We start from the raw sequence: 15,775 nt of genomic DNA, 5'->3' as shown, positions 1-15,775 counted from the left end.
AGAAAGAAATAGTATCACTTATAGAATAGACAACTCGAACTGATATTTCCCAAGTGAAAACAGCGACAAGGAGCAACACCCTATAAGGTAGCAGGGGCCTCCAAATGCTGATGCCAAGATGTACTACGAGAGAACATACAGACAAGTCCCCAGCTTACGGCAAAGCTCTATAAAACTTTCACTTAGTTTTTGTGTGATTACAAAGATCTAATTGGTTAGCAATATTGACCACGTCTATGATGATTCCAGGAATGAGATAATGAAATCCTCCTGCGACCTACCCAAGTGCAGTTGGGCTAAACTGAAGTCTGAACCATATGCTGGCTTGAGTCCAATCAGGCAACTAGCCTGCCGATCAGTTCGCACTGAAGGAAAAGCAAGGGAGAAGTATCACCGACCCAGTTCCTAGTGACCAATCTATCTATTTTCATGAAAGTAAGGGAAACTATACAGGAACAGTTCACATTTCACTTTCACAGCCCCTGTCGAGCCAGTATTCCAGAATTAACACATCGAAAGCACAATCCCTAAACTGTAAGAGAGACATTGCCTAAGCCACGCGTTGTAAACTATATGCTTTACCAGATCATACCACATGGCCGTCATCATGGTGAGAAAAAACACAATGGGCCCTTGCTGTAGCACAAAGGCTCTCCAGCTGCGGTCTAAGGACATATAGCAAGGAATAACTCAAATCTCTGAAGCTAGCTGGTGGTGCTACCTATGTTATTGCAGCATATGGCTATGTACTTCACTAGTACCTGCTGCCCCGCCCCTCTCCTTCCTTCCTCCCCCGCCGGCTGGAACAACCACCGCGGAATCCCGCCCAGAATCCGGCCCGGATCCAGCGGCGATGTCCGGCGACTCCGACGGATCCAAGGACGGCAGCGCCGCGGCGCCCGGCTCCAGCGCGCCCAAGCCGCCCTTCCCCAATCGCGAGCTCACGCTCAGCAGCTACCTCTGTGACAAGCCGCCGCTCGCCTCGGCGGCCGCCGCCGCGGTGGCTGGCCGTCCTCACCACCAAACCCCGCAACCACCGCGGCCCCGGCGGCCGAGCATACCGGCGGCAGAGCTTGGCGTCGAGAGGGACTTCCTCCACCTCTCGGCGCCCAAGCACGGGGATCCGCCCGGTGACGACTCGTCCGTGGTCGGGGCTAAGAAGCCCCGCCTCGACTCGCTCCAGCTCTTGCTCTCCCTCTCCAACGACTCGCCCGCGCCGCCGCCCTCCTCCCAGCCGCCGGCGGGCGCCAACGGCTGGATGACGACTCCCCAAGGTAAAAGCCTAGCAAGAACCCTAGCACCGGGGAGAGAAGAGGGCAAAAAAGATGAGGACGATGCGTTACCGACGAGAAGGCGACGGAGCGTGGATGATGGATGGGAGCGGTCGCCGTCGCCTCCCCTTGCGCCGCGCCGTCGCCCCGCCCCCAGCCGTCGCGCGCGAGAGCTCCAGGATGAGATCTGATCCGGGCTATGGGAGGGGACGAATGGCCGTTGCAGACCTCTTTTCCTTCCGGTCCAAACCGATCCGGAGGACAGTTCCAAGCCAGAACTGTTTTCAATCGGCCATTCCGGAAAAACCGAACGAGGCCTTAGTGTGCGACATGTTACAAAGGAAGGAGACAATTTTTTCACAAGATCACATAGGAAATACAGTAGTGAGCAAACTACACACGTACAATATTTTACTCGAAACAAGGCACTCCAAGGTAGCTAGGTACAATGCAGACACATACATACAAGAACAGACCGCTGCCGCTTTATTCTTGGTCAATTTTATTCTGTATTTCACACGACAAACTTGGCAGGGAGTGGGAGCTTGCTCAATGCTGGCCGGGGAGCTTCTCCTTGATCTTATCCATGAAGCCCTTCTTCTCGTGCGTCCCCTCCGTCGTCATCCCGTATGTGTCGGTGGTTCCCGTGCGGCCCGGCCCGTAACCGCCGCTCGCCGTGGTGTGGTGCTGGTCGTGGTCCTTGTGGCCGCCCGGGAGCTTCTCCTTGATCTTCTCCATCATGCCCTTCTTCTCGTGCGCCCCCTCGGTCGTCGTCGCATACGTCCCACCGGTGGCCCCGGCACCGGTCGACCCAGCGTACCCTGTCGTCCCGCCGTATGCTCCGGGGGTCGTCGCCTGGCCCTGGTTGTCTTTGAGGCCTCCGGGCGTTTTCTCCTTGATCTTCTCCTTGAGGCCCTTCTTCCTACGACCGCCCATCCCGTCGTCCTCAGATGACTGCAAAAGATTGTTGTGGTTGGGTTAAAACTCAAACAGGAACTAGCTAGATCAGATGTGTACACGACGGAGTGCAGGAGCACCAAAATTAAAGGAAGCAAGGGACGCACCGAGCTGGAGCTGGAGGAGCTGCCGGAAGGGCGGAGGATGCCGCCCGTCTTGTGCTCAGCTCCGTGAGGGAGCGCGGCGCCAGTTGCAGCGCCGTGGGTTCCAGTGACGCCTCCTGCGCCGTGACCCGTGCCATGGGCCCCCATCCCCGTGGCTGCGGGCACGCCGGTGGGCCCACCGACGCCGTGCATTCCGGTAACTCCGGCGGTGGCGCCGTGCGTACCGTGGCCGGTACCATGGGTCCCGGTGCCCGCGAGTCCGTGCGCACCAGTGTGCCCGCCGCCTACACCCCTGGCGTCATGGATTCCGGTTATGCCATGCGTACCGTGAGGTCCGGTACCCGTGGCTCCATACCCTCCTAGGCCCCCAGCGTCATGGACGCGGGTTCCGGTAGCGCCGAAACCTGGCTGACCGGAGCCGCCATAGCCCCCGACGTCGTGCGTACCGGCGCCTGTCGGGCCATACCCGGCTTGCTGGCCGCCGTAGCCCCCGGCGTCGTAGCTGCCGGTGCCCGTGGCGCCGTACCCACCGGCCTGCTCCTGAATGCCGTGGCCGCCAGGAATCGGGTTGCCGTACTCGTCGACGCGGGTTGTCGGCTGGCCATGCTGCCCTTGCTGGTAGTGTGCCATTGCTCTCTCCCTAGCTTGTGTACTCTTAAATTTTGGCTAACTTTATTTTCTGGGCTCACTCGTCAAAGATTCACAACTCGAGAAGGATGTGACGAAGCCGAGACTGTATGGGTTTTTTTATAGAGGTGTGTGCGAGCAACGTGTTAGGGCGGCAGTTCGACACATCGTTTGCTACGTGTGCGCGCATGCAGCGAGTTGGGTGTCGGGTGCATAGGATGCCGAGTGGACGCGTGGGCTGGCCGGCTGGCTGCGTTGTGACCGTATACGTTTTGGTTCCTGTATTCTTTATCAGGAAAGGGTTCCCCCCGCGGCCGGCGGCCGGCCAAGAGGTGCCACGCGATGGGTTTGGACTCTTGGGCATGGGTTTGGACTCTTGGGCATCGAAACTAGTGCGACGACTATGCCTGGTGTGGCCAGTATATGAGGTAGGTATGGTGCGCAGGGACCATTCTTTACTCTCCGCTCGGCTGAAGGATTCGAAAACAGACTGTAGCATTTGGCTGGCCGCTGGCTAGCTGCAGCAACCCCTGGTTGGTTGCTTGCAGCCCAGCCGAAGAAGCTCAACCGCTGTACGAGAGGAATCTGGACCCACCAACTTTTAACGTTAGATTAGATCTCGAGGAAAAAATGCTAACAATTTCTTTTCTATATTTACTAGCAAATAATTATTTTCTTTAGCGTTAGATTAGTATCTCAACCGCTAATTTAAAACTCAAATTATGTGTAATCATCATCAGTTCGACACATCCGACATGAGCATTTAATAATTTATTTTAACTCACTACTACGAATAAAATTTTAAAGGTAGGTAAAAATATATTTTTAGTGATTGGCGTGATACCGTCCTTAGTTTTTAACGCTACAAATGCTATTTGTACGGACGGATAATGTGACCGCCCCTAAAAAGTTTCTAGGGGAGGGCCAGGAGCGGCTGAGGGCATGACCCGCCCCTAAAAATGGGTTTTTCAGGGGCGGGCATGACCCGCCCCTACAGATCGAATAAAAAAGCAAAAAAAATCATCGGCAGCGGCTGCTCCGAGCCGCCACTGCTCCCCGCGCCGGCACACATGCCGCTGTCGTGCCTCGCACCGCGCCGCCCCGCCCCGCCGCGGCCCCGCGCCGGCGGCTGCTGCTCTCCGTGCCGCGCCACGCCACCGTGCACCACGCTGCCAGCACCGCGGCCCTACGCCGGCCGCTGCTGCCCGACCGCGTCCTCTCCGCGGCGGCCTCCTTGAGCCGCGCGTCGGCCTTGCCCTAGGCGCCCACCTCCCGAGCAGCCCACGCCTCCACGTCCCGAAGCGATCCTGGACGGCGGCGAGGCGGGACCGGAGCGCAGCGACCTCGTCAGCTGCAGCGTGGAGAGGAGAGGCGAGCGCAGCCTGCGCCACGGCGCACTCTGCAGGCAGGGGCGGTGGAGCAGGCGTGCGCAAGGCGTGGGACCTGCAAGCAAGGGCGGGCGAAGAAGCCGCAGGGGACGAAGGCGCGGTAGAGCGAGCAGAAGGCGGCAGAGATAAGGAAGAGAGAGAGAGGTGGAGAGAAGATGGGGGCGAAGGAAGAGATAAGGAACAGAGAAGGGCGGGGAGGAGATGGAGCAGAAAGCACGGCGGGGGTGGACCTGGCGATCCTCGCCTGACTTGCTCCAGCCAATGGCCTCGTAGCTTTGCTTAGCACATGGATCGTCACCACCTGCTGGACAGGACACCGTCCCAGCCTCTATTTTCTGGGGCTACAAATTCCATTTTCAGGGCGGGTGACGCCGCCCCTACGAATAGATTTCCAGGACAGGTTAAATGATCTTTTTAATTATTCTAAAATTTTGTTTAGTGAAAACATATTGCAAAACACATAAAGAAAAGGTGAAATTTTTACTGCAAGCCTATTGTGACATGTAGAACATAAAAAATATATCAAAATCATATTTCAGCGTATATAATTGTTAAGAGTGAAACCATAATATATAACTCTCCCACGCTACTATCTCATACAATTCAAAGCTCACTTTGTGGTTTCCACACTCATAATCACTATATACACTGAAATATGCTTTTAATATTTTTTTCTAGTTCTATAGATCACAATAGGCTTAGATACAAATTTCACTTTTCTTTGATATGTTTTGCTATTTTTTGAATTAAACAATTTTACGGAATAAATTTGGAAATCATTTGTTGGGGCGGGTGAGGAGCACCCACCTTAAAATAGGCCTATTTTTTAGGGACCGGTGAGGGGGTGACCCACCCCTACAAATAGTATTTTTAGGGGCAGATCGGTTGCTACAGTAACCCCACTCTATTTGTAGTAACGGGTTATATTTTGACCCGCTCTTAAAAAAATCGAGGCGTTGCTACAAATCATTTTTTAGTAGTGACTGCCCCCATTCAACCAATTCATCAACGATAGAAATAAAACACAAAACATTGCACACAAAGGTGAGCATAGATAATACAATCACGATGGTGAGCATAGATAATACAAACACGATTTGGTTTACATGATTACATAATATGATACATAGGTTTTACGAGCTAGAGTTCAAATATATAAATAGATAGAATTCAACATAGACAAAGTTTAATGTTTCAAGCACAAATAGAGTTTAATGAAACAAAATTGATGATAATGATGGAAGTTAGCCAACTTCACATCAAGCCCCTGATTTGAGTACAGCTTGGTACCAAGCTTCATGGAGAAGTCGAAACTCACTGGATGGTCCAACCATCAAGAATAGGATGACCATCCCAAATATGAGAAGCGACCTCTTCCTCGAAGTCCAAAGGAATAGAACGTGACAAGGGTTAAGAAAACAATCGTAAGTATACTAATAAGATTTATTTGACTAGTGGACTATATTAGTTTGATGAGTTTCTTTTGCAGAAAACTCCCTAGGAGTGAATCCTTAATTTTAAGATTTTACCTCCAATTTAAATATAGAATAACTACCAACTCATATTTGCAGGAATCAATGAGAACGTAAAGGTAAAGATTTATTTAACACATCAACATTCCATATCATTAAAGTATGATGTCACACGGTGAACAAGCACCAGTGCCAAAGATTCTCCGGCTCCAAAAGCACCCGGTCGTGCCACGACTCGGTGCTCATGGAGCGGCCATAAGCACCGGGTCATGGTAGGACCCGGTGCTCAAACCTCACCGGATATTAGTGCCAGGTCGTGGCATGACCGAATACTATTGTGACATGTAGAACATAAAAAATATATCAAAACCATATTTCAGCGTATATAATTGTTAAGAGTGAAACCATAATGTATAACTCACCCATACTACTATCTCACACAACTCAAGGCTCACTTTGTGGTTTCCACACTCATAATCATTGTATACACTGAAATATGCTTTTAATATTTTTTTCTAGTTCTATAGATCACACTAGGCTTATGATACAAATTTCACTTTTCATTGATGCGTTTTGCTATTTTTTGAATTAAATAAATTTACAGAATAAATTTAAAAATCATTTGTTGGGACGGGTGCGGGGCACCCGCCCCTTAAAATAGGCCCATTTTTTAGGGACTGGTGAGGGGTGACCCACCCCTACAAATAGCATTTTCAGGGGCAGATCGGTTGCTACAGTAACCCCGCTCCATTTGTAGCAACGGGTTATATTTTGACCCGCTCTTAAAAAAATCAAGGTGTTGCTACAAATCATTTTTTTAGTAGTGACTGCCCCCATTCAACCAATTCATCAACGATAGAAATAAAACACAAAACATTGCACACAAAGGTGAGCATAGATAATACAATCATGATGGTGAGCATATATAATACAAACACGATTTGGTTTACATGATTACATAATATGATACATAGGTTTTACGAGCTAGAGTTCGAATATATAAATAGATAGAATTCAACATAGACAAAGTTTAATGTTTCAAGCACAAATAGAGTTCAATGAAACAAAATTGATGATAATGATGGAAGTTGGCCAACTTCACATCAAGCCCCTGATTTGAGTACAGCTTGGTACCAAGCTTCATGGAGAAGTCGAAACTCACTGGATGGTCCAACCATCAAGAATAGGATGACCATCCCAAATATGAGAAGCGACCTCTTCCTCGAAGTCCAAAGGAATAGAACGTGACAAGGGTTAAGAAAACAATCGTAAGTATACTAATAAGATTTATTTGACTAGTGGACTATATTAGTTTGATGTTTCTTTTGCAGAAAACTCGCTAGGAGTGAATCCTTAATTTTAAGATTTTACCTCCAATTTAAATATAGAATAACTACCAACTCATATTTGCAGGAATCAATGAGAACAAAAAGGTAAAGATTTATTTAATACATCAACATTCCATATCATTAAAGTATGATGTCACACGGTGAACAAGCACAGGCGCCAAAGATTCTCCGGCTCCAAAAAGCACCCGGTCGTGCCACGACTGGGTGCTCATGGAGCGGCCATAAGCACCGGGTCGTGGCACGACCCGGTGCTGAAACCTCACCGGACATTAGTGCCGGGTCGTGATGACCCGGTGCTAAAGGTCAGCCTTTAGCACTACGTCTCACCACGATCCGGTACTAATGCCGCTGCCTATAAATATCAGACCCCTTCCCCTCCCCGAGCTGCCATGAACTCAGCACTATTTATGGCAGTTGAGTGAGGGGAGGGGAGGGGAATTTTTGCAATTTTTCTAAAAAGTTAGTAATTTTATCCTTGAGCTAGCAATTAATTTTTTCGGTGCAGTTAGCCTTTCATTTAGTTTATAATTGTTATACATTTTCTAATTAATATTTGTAGTTTTAGTTTGCAAGTGATTTAGATGTAGTTAGCAATTGATTTACTTTATTATTGATATAATAATTGTTATAAATGTCATAATTATTTTGTTAGATGTAGTTAGCAAGTGAATTAGATGTAGATACCATGTGATTTAGATGCAGTTATAATAATTGTCATACGTATCATAATTAATTTTTATTGGTAGTTACCAATTGATTTAGTTTATTATTTTAGCACTCTAATGACATATATAATGGACCCCTTGCAAAGTTGTGAACCCTGACTTGTGTATTCAATTATCAGTTAATGAGTAACTAATATTTTATCTATAGAAATGGCTTTGCAACATGATGTGTGATGGATATTTGGACCTTTTAATTAATTCATGTTGTGTGATGGATATTTCAGACCTTTTAATTATTTATGTTATTGTAATTATCCATTTGAACATAAGCAATTAGTAGATTTATTCTTAATTTTTCCAGATGAGTTGGCAATGGATGTACAACGACGACTGACATTCAATGGAGTTTATTAATGGTGTGCATGAATTCATCGATGCGATAAAGAAAAACAAGCATGACGGTTTCTTTCGTTGTTCATGCCGAATCTGTAAGAACGAGAAGGATTACTCGTCAACAAGAACCATTCACAGTCACTTGTTCCAAAATGGTTCATGTCCAACTACAATGTTTGTACCGAGCATGGAGAAAGAGGAATTATGCTGGAGAGTGCTGAAGAAGAGGAGGAGGCCATTCCTGACTTTGTGGAGGATTACGGTGCCTTTTTTGAAGATACTACAATGGGTGAGCCTGAAGGAGATGCTGAAGCATAGGTTGAAGAAGATGATCTTGGTCCGATGTTGCGGGAGGCAGAGGCAGTCTGCAAAAATGAAAAGGAATCCAGGGATTTGAAGCGTATGTGGGAGGACTATAGAACATTGTTGTACTCAGATTGCAAACAAGGGCACAGAAAGTTGGGTACCATATTGGAATTATTGCAATGGAAGGCATCAAACGGTTTGTCTGACAAGAGATTGGAGGAGTTGCTGAAACTTATAAAGAACCTACTTCCTGAGGGTAACACATTATCCAAAACAATGTACAAGGCAGGATGTGTTGTTTGTCTTGTAGGATTGGAAGCACAAAAGATACATGCATGTCCTAACGACTCCATCCTCTATCGTGGTGAGGAGTACAAAAATTTGGATGCCTATCTGGTATGCAAAGCATGTCAGTATAAGATCCCTAAAGATGATCTAGGCAATGTTGAGGGGGTGAGTTAAAAGAACAGAGTGCCTGCCAAGGTGATGTCGTATTTTCCTATAATACCACCTTTGAAACGTATGTTCATGAACAAAACCAATGCAAAGTTGATATGATGGTATAAAGAAATGAGGGAGCAAGACAATATGTTAAGACACCCCACTGATGGGTCCCAGTGGAGAAAAGTGAACACAACATTCCCAACTTTTGCAGATGATGCAAGGAACGTAAGATTTGGCTTAAGTACGGATGGCGTGAATCCTTTCGGTGAACAAAGAAGTGGCCATAGTACTTGGCCTGTGACACTTTGTATATACAATCGTACTCCTTGGCTGTGTATGAAGCGGAAGTTCATTATTGATGTGTACCTGAAACCGCTAGTTGACGATCTTCTTATGCTGTGGAAAGAGGAGGGGGTTCATGTGTGGGATGCGCACACAGAGGAACATTTTGACCTATGTGCATTGCTTTTCATAACCATCGGCCTGCACTTAGCAACCTGTTCGAACATTTCAATAAGGGTTATAGGGCATGCACCCGTTGTTTACATGAAACCGACAACATGTGTGTGAAGCACGGTAGGAAGATTGTATACATGAGCCATCATCGATTTCTTCCTGTCAAGCATCCATTAAGAAAGAAGCATGCTCATTATGGTGGAAAGGCAGATCATCATATGAAGCCTAGGCACATTTGGGGGAAAATGGTATTTGAAATGGTGAAAGATATAAAAGTAGTCTTCGGAAAGGGACCTGGTAGCAGGTCAGTGCCCAGTGTTAAAGGACGTGCACCTATGTGGAAGAAAACGAGTATTTTTGGGATTTACCTTATTGGGAGGTTTTAGAGATCCGCAACTCAATTGATGTGATGCACCTCATCAAGAATCTTTGTGTGAACCTACTAGGCTTCCTTGGTGTGTATGATAAGCTGAAAGATACACTGGAAGCGCAGCAAGATCTTCAACGTATGAAACAGAGGGCCATCCTACATCTTGAAAAAAGGGATAAAAAATGCCATTACTTAGGTCCTTCCTGCTACACTTTAAGCAAGCAAGATAAGGAAAGTATGTTTAAATGTATGAACAATATCAAGGTCCCGTCAGACTACTCTTCGAATGTAAAGAGGCTACTAAATATGAAAGAGAAGAAATTAGCACATATAAAGTCCCATGACTGTCATGTGCTGATGACTCAATTACTTCCAGTTGCATTGAGAGATATTCTACCAAATAATATTCGAGCAACAATCATAAAGCTATGTGCATTCCTCAACGCAATTTCATAGAAGGCAATCGATCTAACAAGTCTGCTGAAGCTACAGGAGGATGTTGTCCAAAGTTTAGTTAGCCTTGAGATGATATTTCCTCCATCATTTTTCAATATTATGACGCATCTCCTGGTTCACCTTTTGAAAGAGATCGGCATTCTCGGACCTATCTTCCTTCATAATATCTTTCCTTTTGAACGATTCTTTGCAGTACTAAAGAAATACGTTCGTAACCATGCTTGTCCAGAAGGTAGCATTGCCAAGGGTTATGTGACAGAGGAGGTCACTGAGTTTTGTGTTGACTATGTGGATGAACTTTGCCCGATTGGTGTTCCAGTATCACGGCATGAGGGGAGGCTGATTGGAAAGGGCACACCGGGAAAGAAATCAATAAATGCTAATGACCATGATTCGTTGAGCAAAGCACATTTCACGGTTGTGCAACAGTCAGCCTTGGTGGCTCCGTATATCGAGGAGCACAAGAAGATCGTATGAAGCAAGTACCCTTGGAAGTCTAAAACCTGGATTGCAAAGCATCACATCAATACTTTTGCCAATTGGTTGCGCATGGAACTTATGGCCAATGAGGACATTCATGAACAACTTGCCTGGTTGGCCAGGGGTCCATCCAATACAATCTTGACATACCAAGGATATGAACTTAATGGATACACATTTTACATAAGATCCCAAGACAAAAAGAGCACCAATAAAATAGTGGTATCCGTATAGATGCCATAGATACTAATTGTGACATCCAGGTGCTTAAAATTAAAACACATTAAATGTTAGTAGAAAGTATGTATGTTTGATTTTGTATAGGTGTGCTAACATTTGAATGCAAAGGGAAAAGGGTATTTGTGTAATTTTGTAAAATATAGGTCCTTTAGTGTTAAATGGGTGAGAATGGGAAGTAAAAATCGAAACATATGAAGGTTGTTGTGTGAAAAGTTAAGAACTTACTTTTAACCCCAAATAGAGGTAAAACTACCCATAGGATGCAAAGTGTAGTGTAGAATTTTCAATAGGATTTACTTAAAGTTTAAAGCTCTGCCAAGTTTTATATTAGTTTCAAATCCTTAGCTCTTTTGTAACTAAACATTAAAGAAAAGTTGTAGATCTTGTTGCACTCTACACTTTTGCTTTTGGGCACATTTTCATTTCAGCTATGGTTTGAAAGTTAGCTAGACTTTATAGTGGAGTCCCTGCATTTCTGGAAAATTACAAGTCAGTCCCTTCGTCTACCTCCAGCCCCCCTGCTCTGCTCTGCTCTGTTTTCGCTCTACCCGACGCCCCGCCGCCCTCGCCGGCCATGTGCCAAGCTTTAACTGCCCCGCGCTGCCCCTCTGTGCACCACGTGTTACTCCTGCACCTCGCCGCCGCTCACCCGACCGCGCTGGCCTCTCCCCGCCTTGCCGCGCCGCGCTGCCCTTCGCCTGAACTGCTTTCCGCCGCTGCTCGCCGTCGTTCCAGCCCTGCCAGTGCCACCTCCTGCTTCTGGCAGTCACCACGCGTCGCTCCCCGGTTGACCGCCGCTCTAGTTTCCTCCATTGTCTTCTCCCGCACGCGCCATGCTGCCCCTGCCACTGTCCGAGCTCCGCCCGCGACCGCCACGCTCGCCGCCGGCCGCCAGTACCGGCTATCGCTCACTGTGCCCTCTCTTCAACTCGAAGCACATCCTGGAGCTCCAAATGCACTTCTTAGTCCCTGCACTCACATTTCCACGGCCATTTCTTTTCCCGACCACCGCGCCTCACCGGACCTCCTCCGTAGTTTCTGCTCACCGTCGACACCCGCCAACGCCGCTTCCCATCCTCGATCCACTGCTCCTAGAGCACCGCCGCGACCCACTGGTGCTCTCCAGCCTGCCCAATCTCGCTCTCGTGCACCGGAACGACCGGACCACTACGCCGGCGAGCTCAAGCTCCGACGCCACTCGGCCTCGCCGTCGACCCGACGCTACAGAGCCCCTCAACCCCAACCAAGAGCACCAACAGCACCACATCATCCCATAGAAGCTTTCTAGCTACTCCTCCACCGCCCACCGGCACCCCAGCCACCGGAACATCGTCGACCCACTCGGAGCTCTGCCGCCTGCTCGGCTTCGCCGTCGATACGCCGCCACAGCCCCTCTCTGCCTCAACCCCGGCCACCCCCGAGACCACCGTGAGTCCCTGAACATTTCCGCCCACTTGCCCTTGCCGCCGGTGAGCCCCCTCACCGGAATTTGATCGGCACCGATCGAGTTTCCTGTGTAGCCCGGTCAAGGACTCAATTGCAACAATTCAAAACTTTCCAGGGGCCTATCTGTTGGAAATCAGTACCCATCTCTAAATCCAAGTCAGCTAACTTGTAAAATCCATAGGAATTCGTAGAAAAATCCAAAAATTGTCAAACTAGTTTTTTTGTACTCTAGAAGTTGAACTCGACTACTTTTGTTACTAAAGTTTGGTTTAAAACTAAATGCTTTTTGAGTTATTTTAAAGTTTAACAAAAGGGTAGTTTGAGCATAACTTTTGCATGCTAGCTCTATTGATTGTGATTTTTGGTGTGTAACCTGGTTATGTTATGAATGAGCCTGTGTACAATTTTCAATTACAGTACTGAACTCTAGCTTAAGTTAAGCTAAACTTATGCCAATCAAGCTTGAAAGAGTTTAGATTTAATTAAGCCTGTTGTTAAGGTTTTTATACATAGATCTTTTTACCCTGTAATGATCTGCAATAGAATAGTCTATAGTAAATATTTTAGGAATTTACAACACTATTTACTTAAAGTTTGCATTTAAATTTTGAATTTAATTCAAACATCATAACTTTTGTTTTCAGAAAATTATGAAAAATTCAAGGTAAGCTTATCCACTAGGAATAAACTTATCCACAAAAATTCAAGGCTATAGCCTTTGTGGATTTCAAAATAAAAATCAAACTTGTTAACCTAATTCAATTAATTCAACTAATTAGGATAATTGGATTGGGATATCAATAATAAGTTTATATTTAAACCTCTTGCTTTATGAATGCATGTGTATTACTCTGTTGAATTGCAATTTTATTATGAAATAAAACTCTTAACTCGAGAACCGTCTAAATCAAATCATTGCATATCATGTAGAGTCAACAACACTCGACGATGGAGACTACGAGCTAGTACCGGAAACTGAGCAAGGGTTTTCTGAAGACCCAGTGAGCATCGTCGAGACTCTAACTGAAGCTCCGAACCAAAGTTTGAAAATCTTTGACACTCCTGTCCCCAGCCCCACTCAAGAAGGCAAGCCCTGGTGCATAACCCAGTATTTAAATTACTACAATTTTATGCTTATATATTATATCTTGCATTAAGTCTAGGAGTTGAAATGGAACCCTAGATTCATGAATCCTAAGAACCAATGTATTGTACCTGAGTCCTTATCGCTTAGATGCTCTGCTAATAGGACCGGCAGAAGTCGAGTGATTCTTTATCACTCGCGCGATATAGGAGTTGAATCTTTACTATTCTGCAATCACTATAAGGATGATGCACGGGGTCATGTGTGGTATCATGACTCGGAAGGTTACCCCATCTGTGTTGATAAAAGTTGATAAGGTCGCAGTGTGTGATAGTGGTGGCTAAGCGTTTGAAAATACTAGTCACATGCCGTGAAATATGGTAAAGCGGTAAGCCTAGTACCTGATTGGCCTGGCAAATGGACATGTCTCCACCACTCGATTAATTGGTTTCTGTTGTACGCACGCACCGACATGTGGGAGTATCTTCTTCGTAGCAGACAGGAGTACGATCATGTAGTCGCACTACAGACGTACGTCCTGCACATTGGATGTGCATACGGTCCTACAGTCGCTTGTGGTGGCCCTGATCCATAACCCGGAATATGAGGGAAACGGTTGCTTTGGAATGATTTTTGGATGTTCCAAGCGTGTGAGTTAGGTTTACCCTTACAAGGTTTGGAAATTCGATTCAGAATCGTCCGTTTCTCGCGGAGATTGAGACTGCTTATTCCTTCTGCTACATAGAGTAAGAACAGTAACCATTATGGAATAATCTGGATGGATGTTAATCTCTACCTTGTTTGTCTAGAATAGGTGCTTACCTAGAATGGTTAATGAGACTAGAATCTAAAAGCTAAAACATGAAAGTAGATCATACTCTTTGTTGCTTTTCAGCTAAAATTAAACCCAGAACCATTTCAAGCCTTCATAAGTCTAGTAACGGGCTAAGTATACCCTAATCCCGGGTAAGCCTTGCTGAGTATTAGTATACTCAGCCTTGCAATATGATTTTATTTCAGGTAATATCCCTGAAGACCCTACCCTTCCCATGCCTTGGCCCTATGCTCTGCCTGATGGTTGGTCCGTGGAATGGGACCCGTCCCCAGCCAACACTGATCATACCGAGTGATGTCATGCCAGGGCTTAGCATAATGTCCGTACTGGTGACGTGTATAGTTGTCGTATTTTAAATTCCGCTGCCGTGAACTTGAAACTTTAAAATTGGTTTGTAATAATTTCTATCAGTTTGGAACTTATGCTACTTTTGGAAACTCTTGTAATATAAATGCCTGTGATGTAAAATATGATGGCGATTGTATCTCTGGACTTGCCTTCGTACGAGGTACCTTGTTTGATCCTGCTTTCGGTGGTTTATCGGGACGTTACCCGACAGGCCAAGGGGTTACACCGTTTGAAGTACGATTGGAGCCCTTGACAGAGAGGATTTGCATACTTGAGCCGGTGTAATTCAGGTTGGTTCTGCCACAGCTAATGGCCAAAGCAACTCATATTTTGGTTACATTGAGGGGATCTGGGAGCTCAACTATGGGCCTTTGAAGATTCCTCTATTTTGTTGCCAATGGGTGAAGCTGATTGGAAAAGGCATCGATATTGACGCGTACGGAATGACAACTGTAGACCTCAAAAAGCTTGGCTATCGAGATAAACTATTCATCCTAGCCAAAGATGTCACTCAAATTTTCTATGTGAAGGAAATGTCTAGCAAACCCAAGAAGAACAAGTCTAGCAGATCAACAAAGGATAAGTCAGAAGATGATGAGCCAAAGTGCCACATAGTTCAAGTAGGTAAAAGAAAAATTGTGGGAGTCGACGATGTCATGTATGAAGAAGAATACAATAAGCCTGAAGATATGACTCCATTTGCGGTGGAGGTTGACACAAGTAGTATCCTTTTTATCCCATGAGGAAGCTAACTATGTACACCATGATCATAATGAAGGGATGATTGTATAACAAACTGTCATTAATATTTTATTAGATGATTAATTGTCTCTTGAACAATTTTTAGTATTTTTAGTCATCATGTAATATTTTGACTCATTAGGTAATATTTTGACTCATCATGTAATATGTCGACTCATCATTTCAACTATTTGACACAAACACACTCTCCCTTTCTCCCCCCCTCTCTCTCACACTCTCTCTCACACACACATACACACATATACACACGCACACAATCTCTCCAACACACACACACACACTCTCACTACAAGGATTCACCCCTGGTGCAACGGCCTAAAAG

General features: G+C 46.0%; 1 protein-coding gene across 1 annotated transcript; it reads right to left on the bottom strand.

The window, feature by feature from the left end:
* Nucleotides 1-1,604: 1,604 nt before the first annotated feature.
* LOC112896382 (cold-shock protein CS120-like) lies at nucleotides 1,605-3,450 on the bottom strand. Its single transcript, XM_025964326.1, has 2 exons — nucleotides 2,336-3,450; nucleotides 1,605-2,225 (listed from the first exon to the last, which is right to left on the bottom strand). Exons 1-2 carry the CDS (start codon nucleotides 2,960-2,962, stop codon nucleotides 1,821-1,823), a joined length of 1,032 nt encoding a protein of 343 aa, XP_025820111.1. The 5' UTR covers nucleotides 2,963-3,450; the 3' UTR covers nucleotides 1,605-1,820.
* Nucleotides 3,451-15,775: the final 12,325 nt, after the last annotated feature.

This window comes from Panicum hallii, chromosome 6 (genome assembly GCF_002211085.1).
Source record: "Panicum hallii strain FIL2 chromosome 6, PHallii_v3.1, whole genome shotgun sequence".
NCBI lineage: Eukaryota > Viridiplantae > Streptophyta > Magnoliopsida > Poales > Poaceae > Panicum > Panicum hallii.
This window is presented reverse-complemented; position numbering and strand designations above follow the sequence as displayed.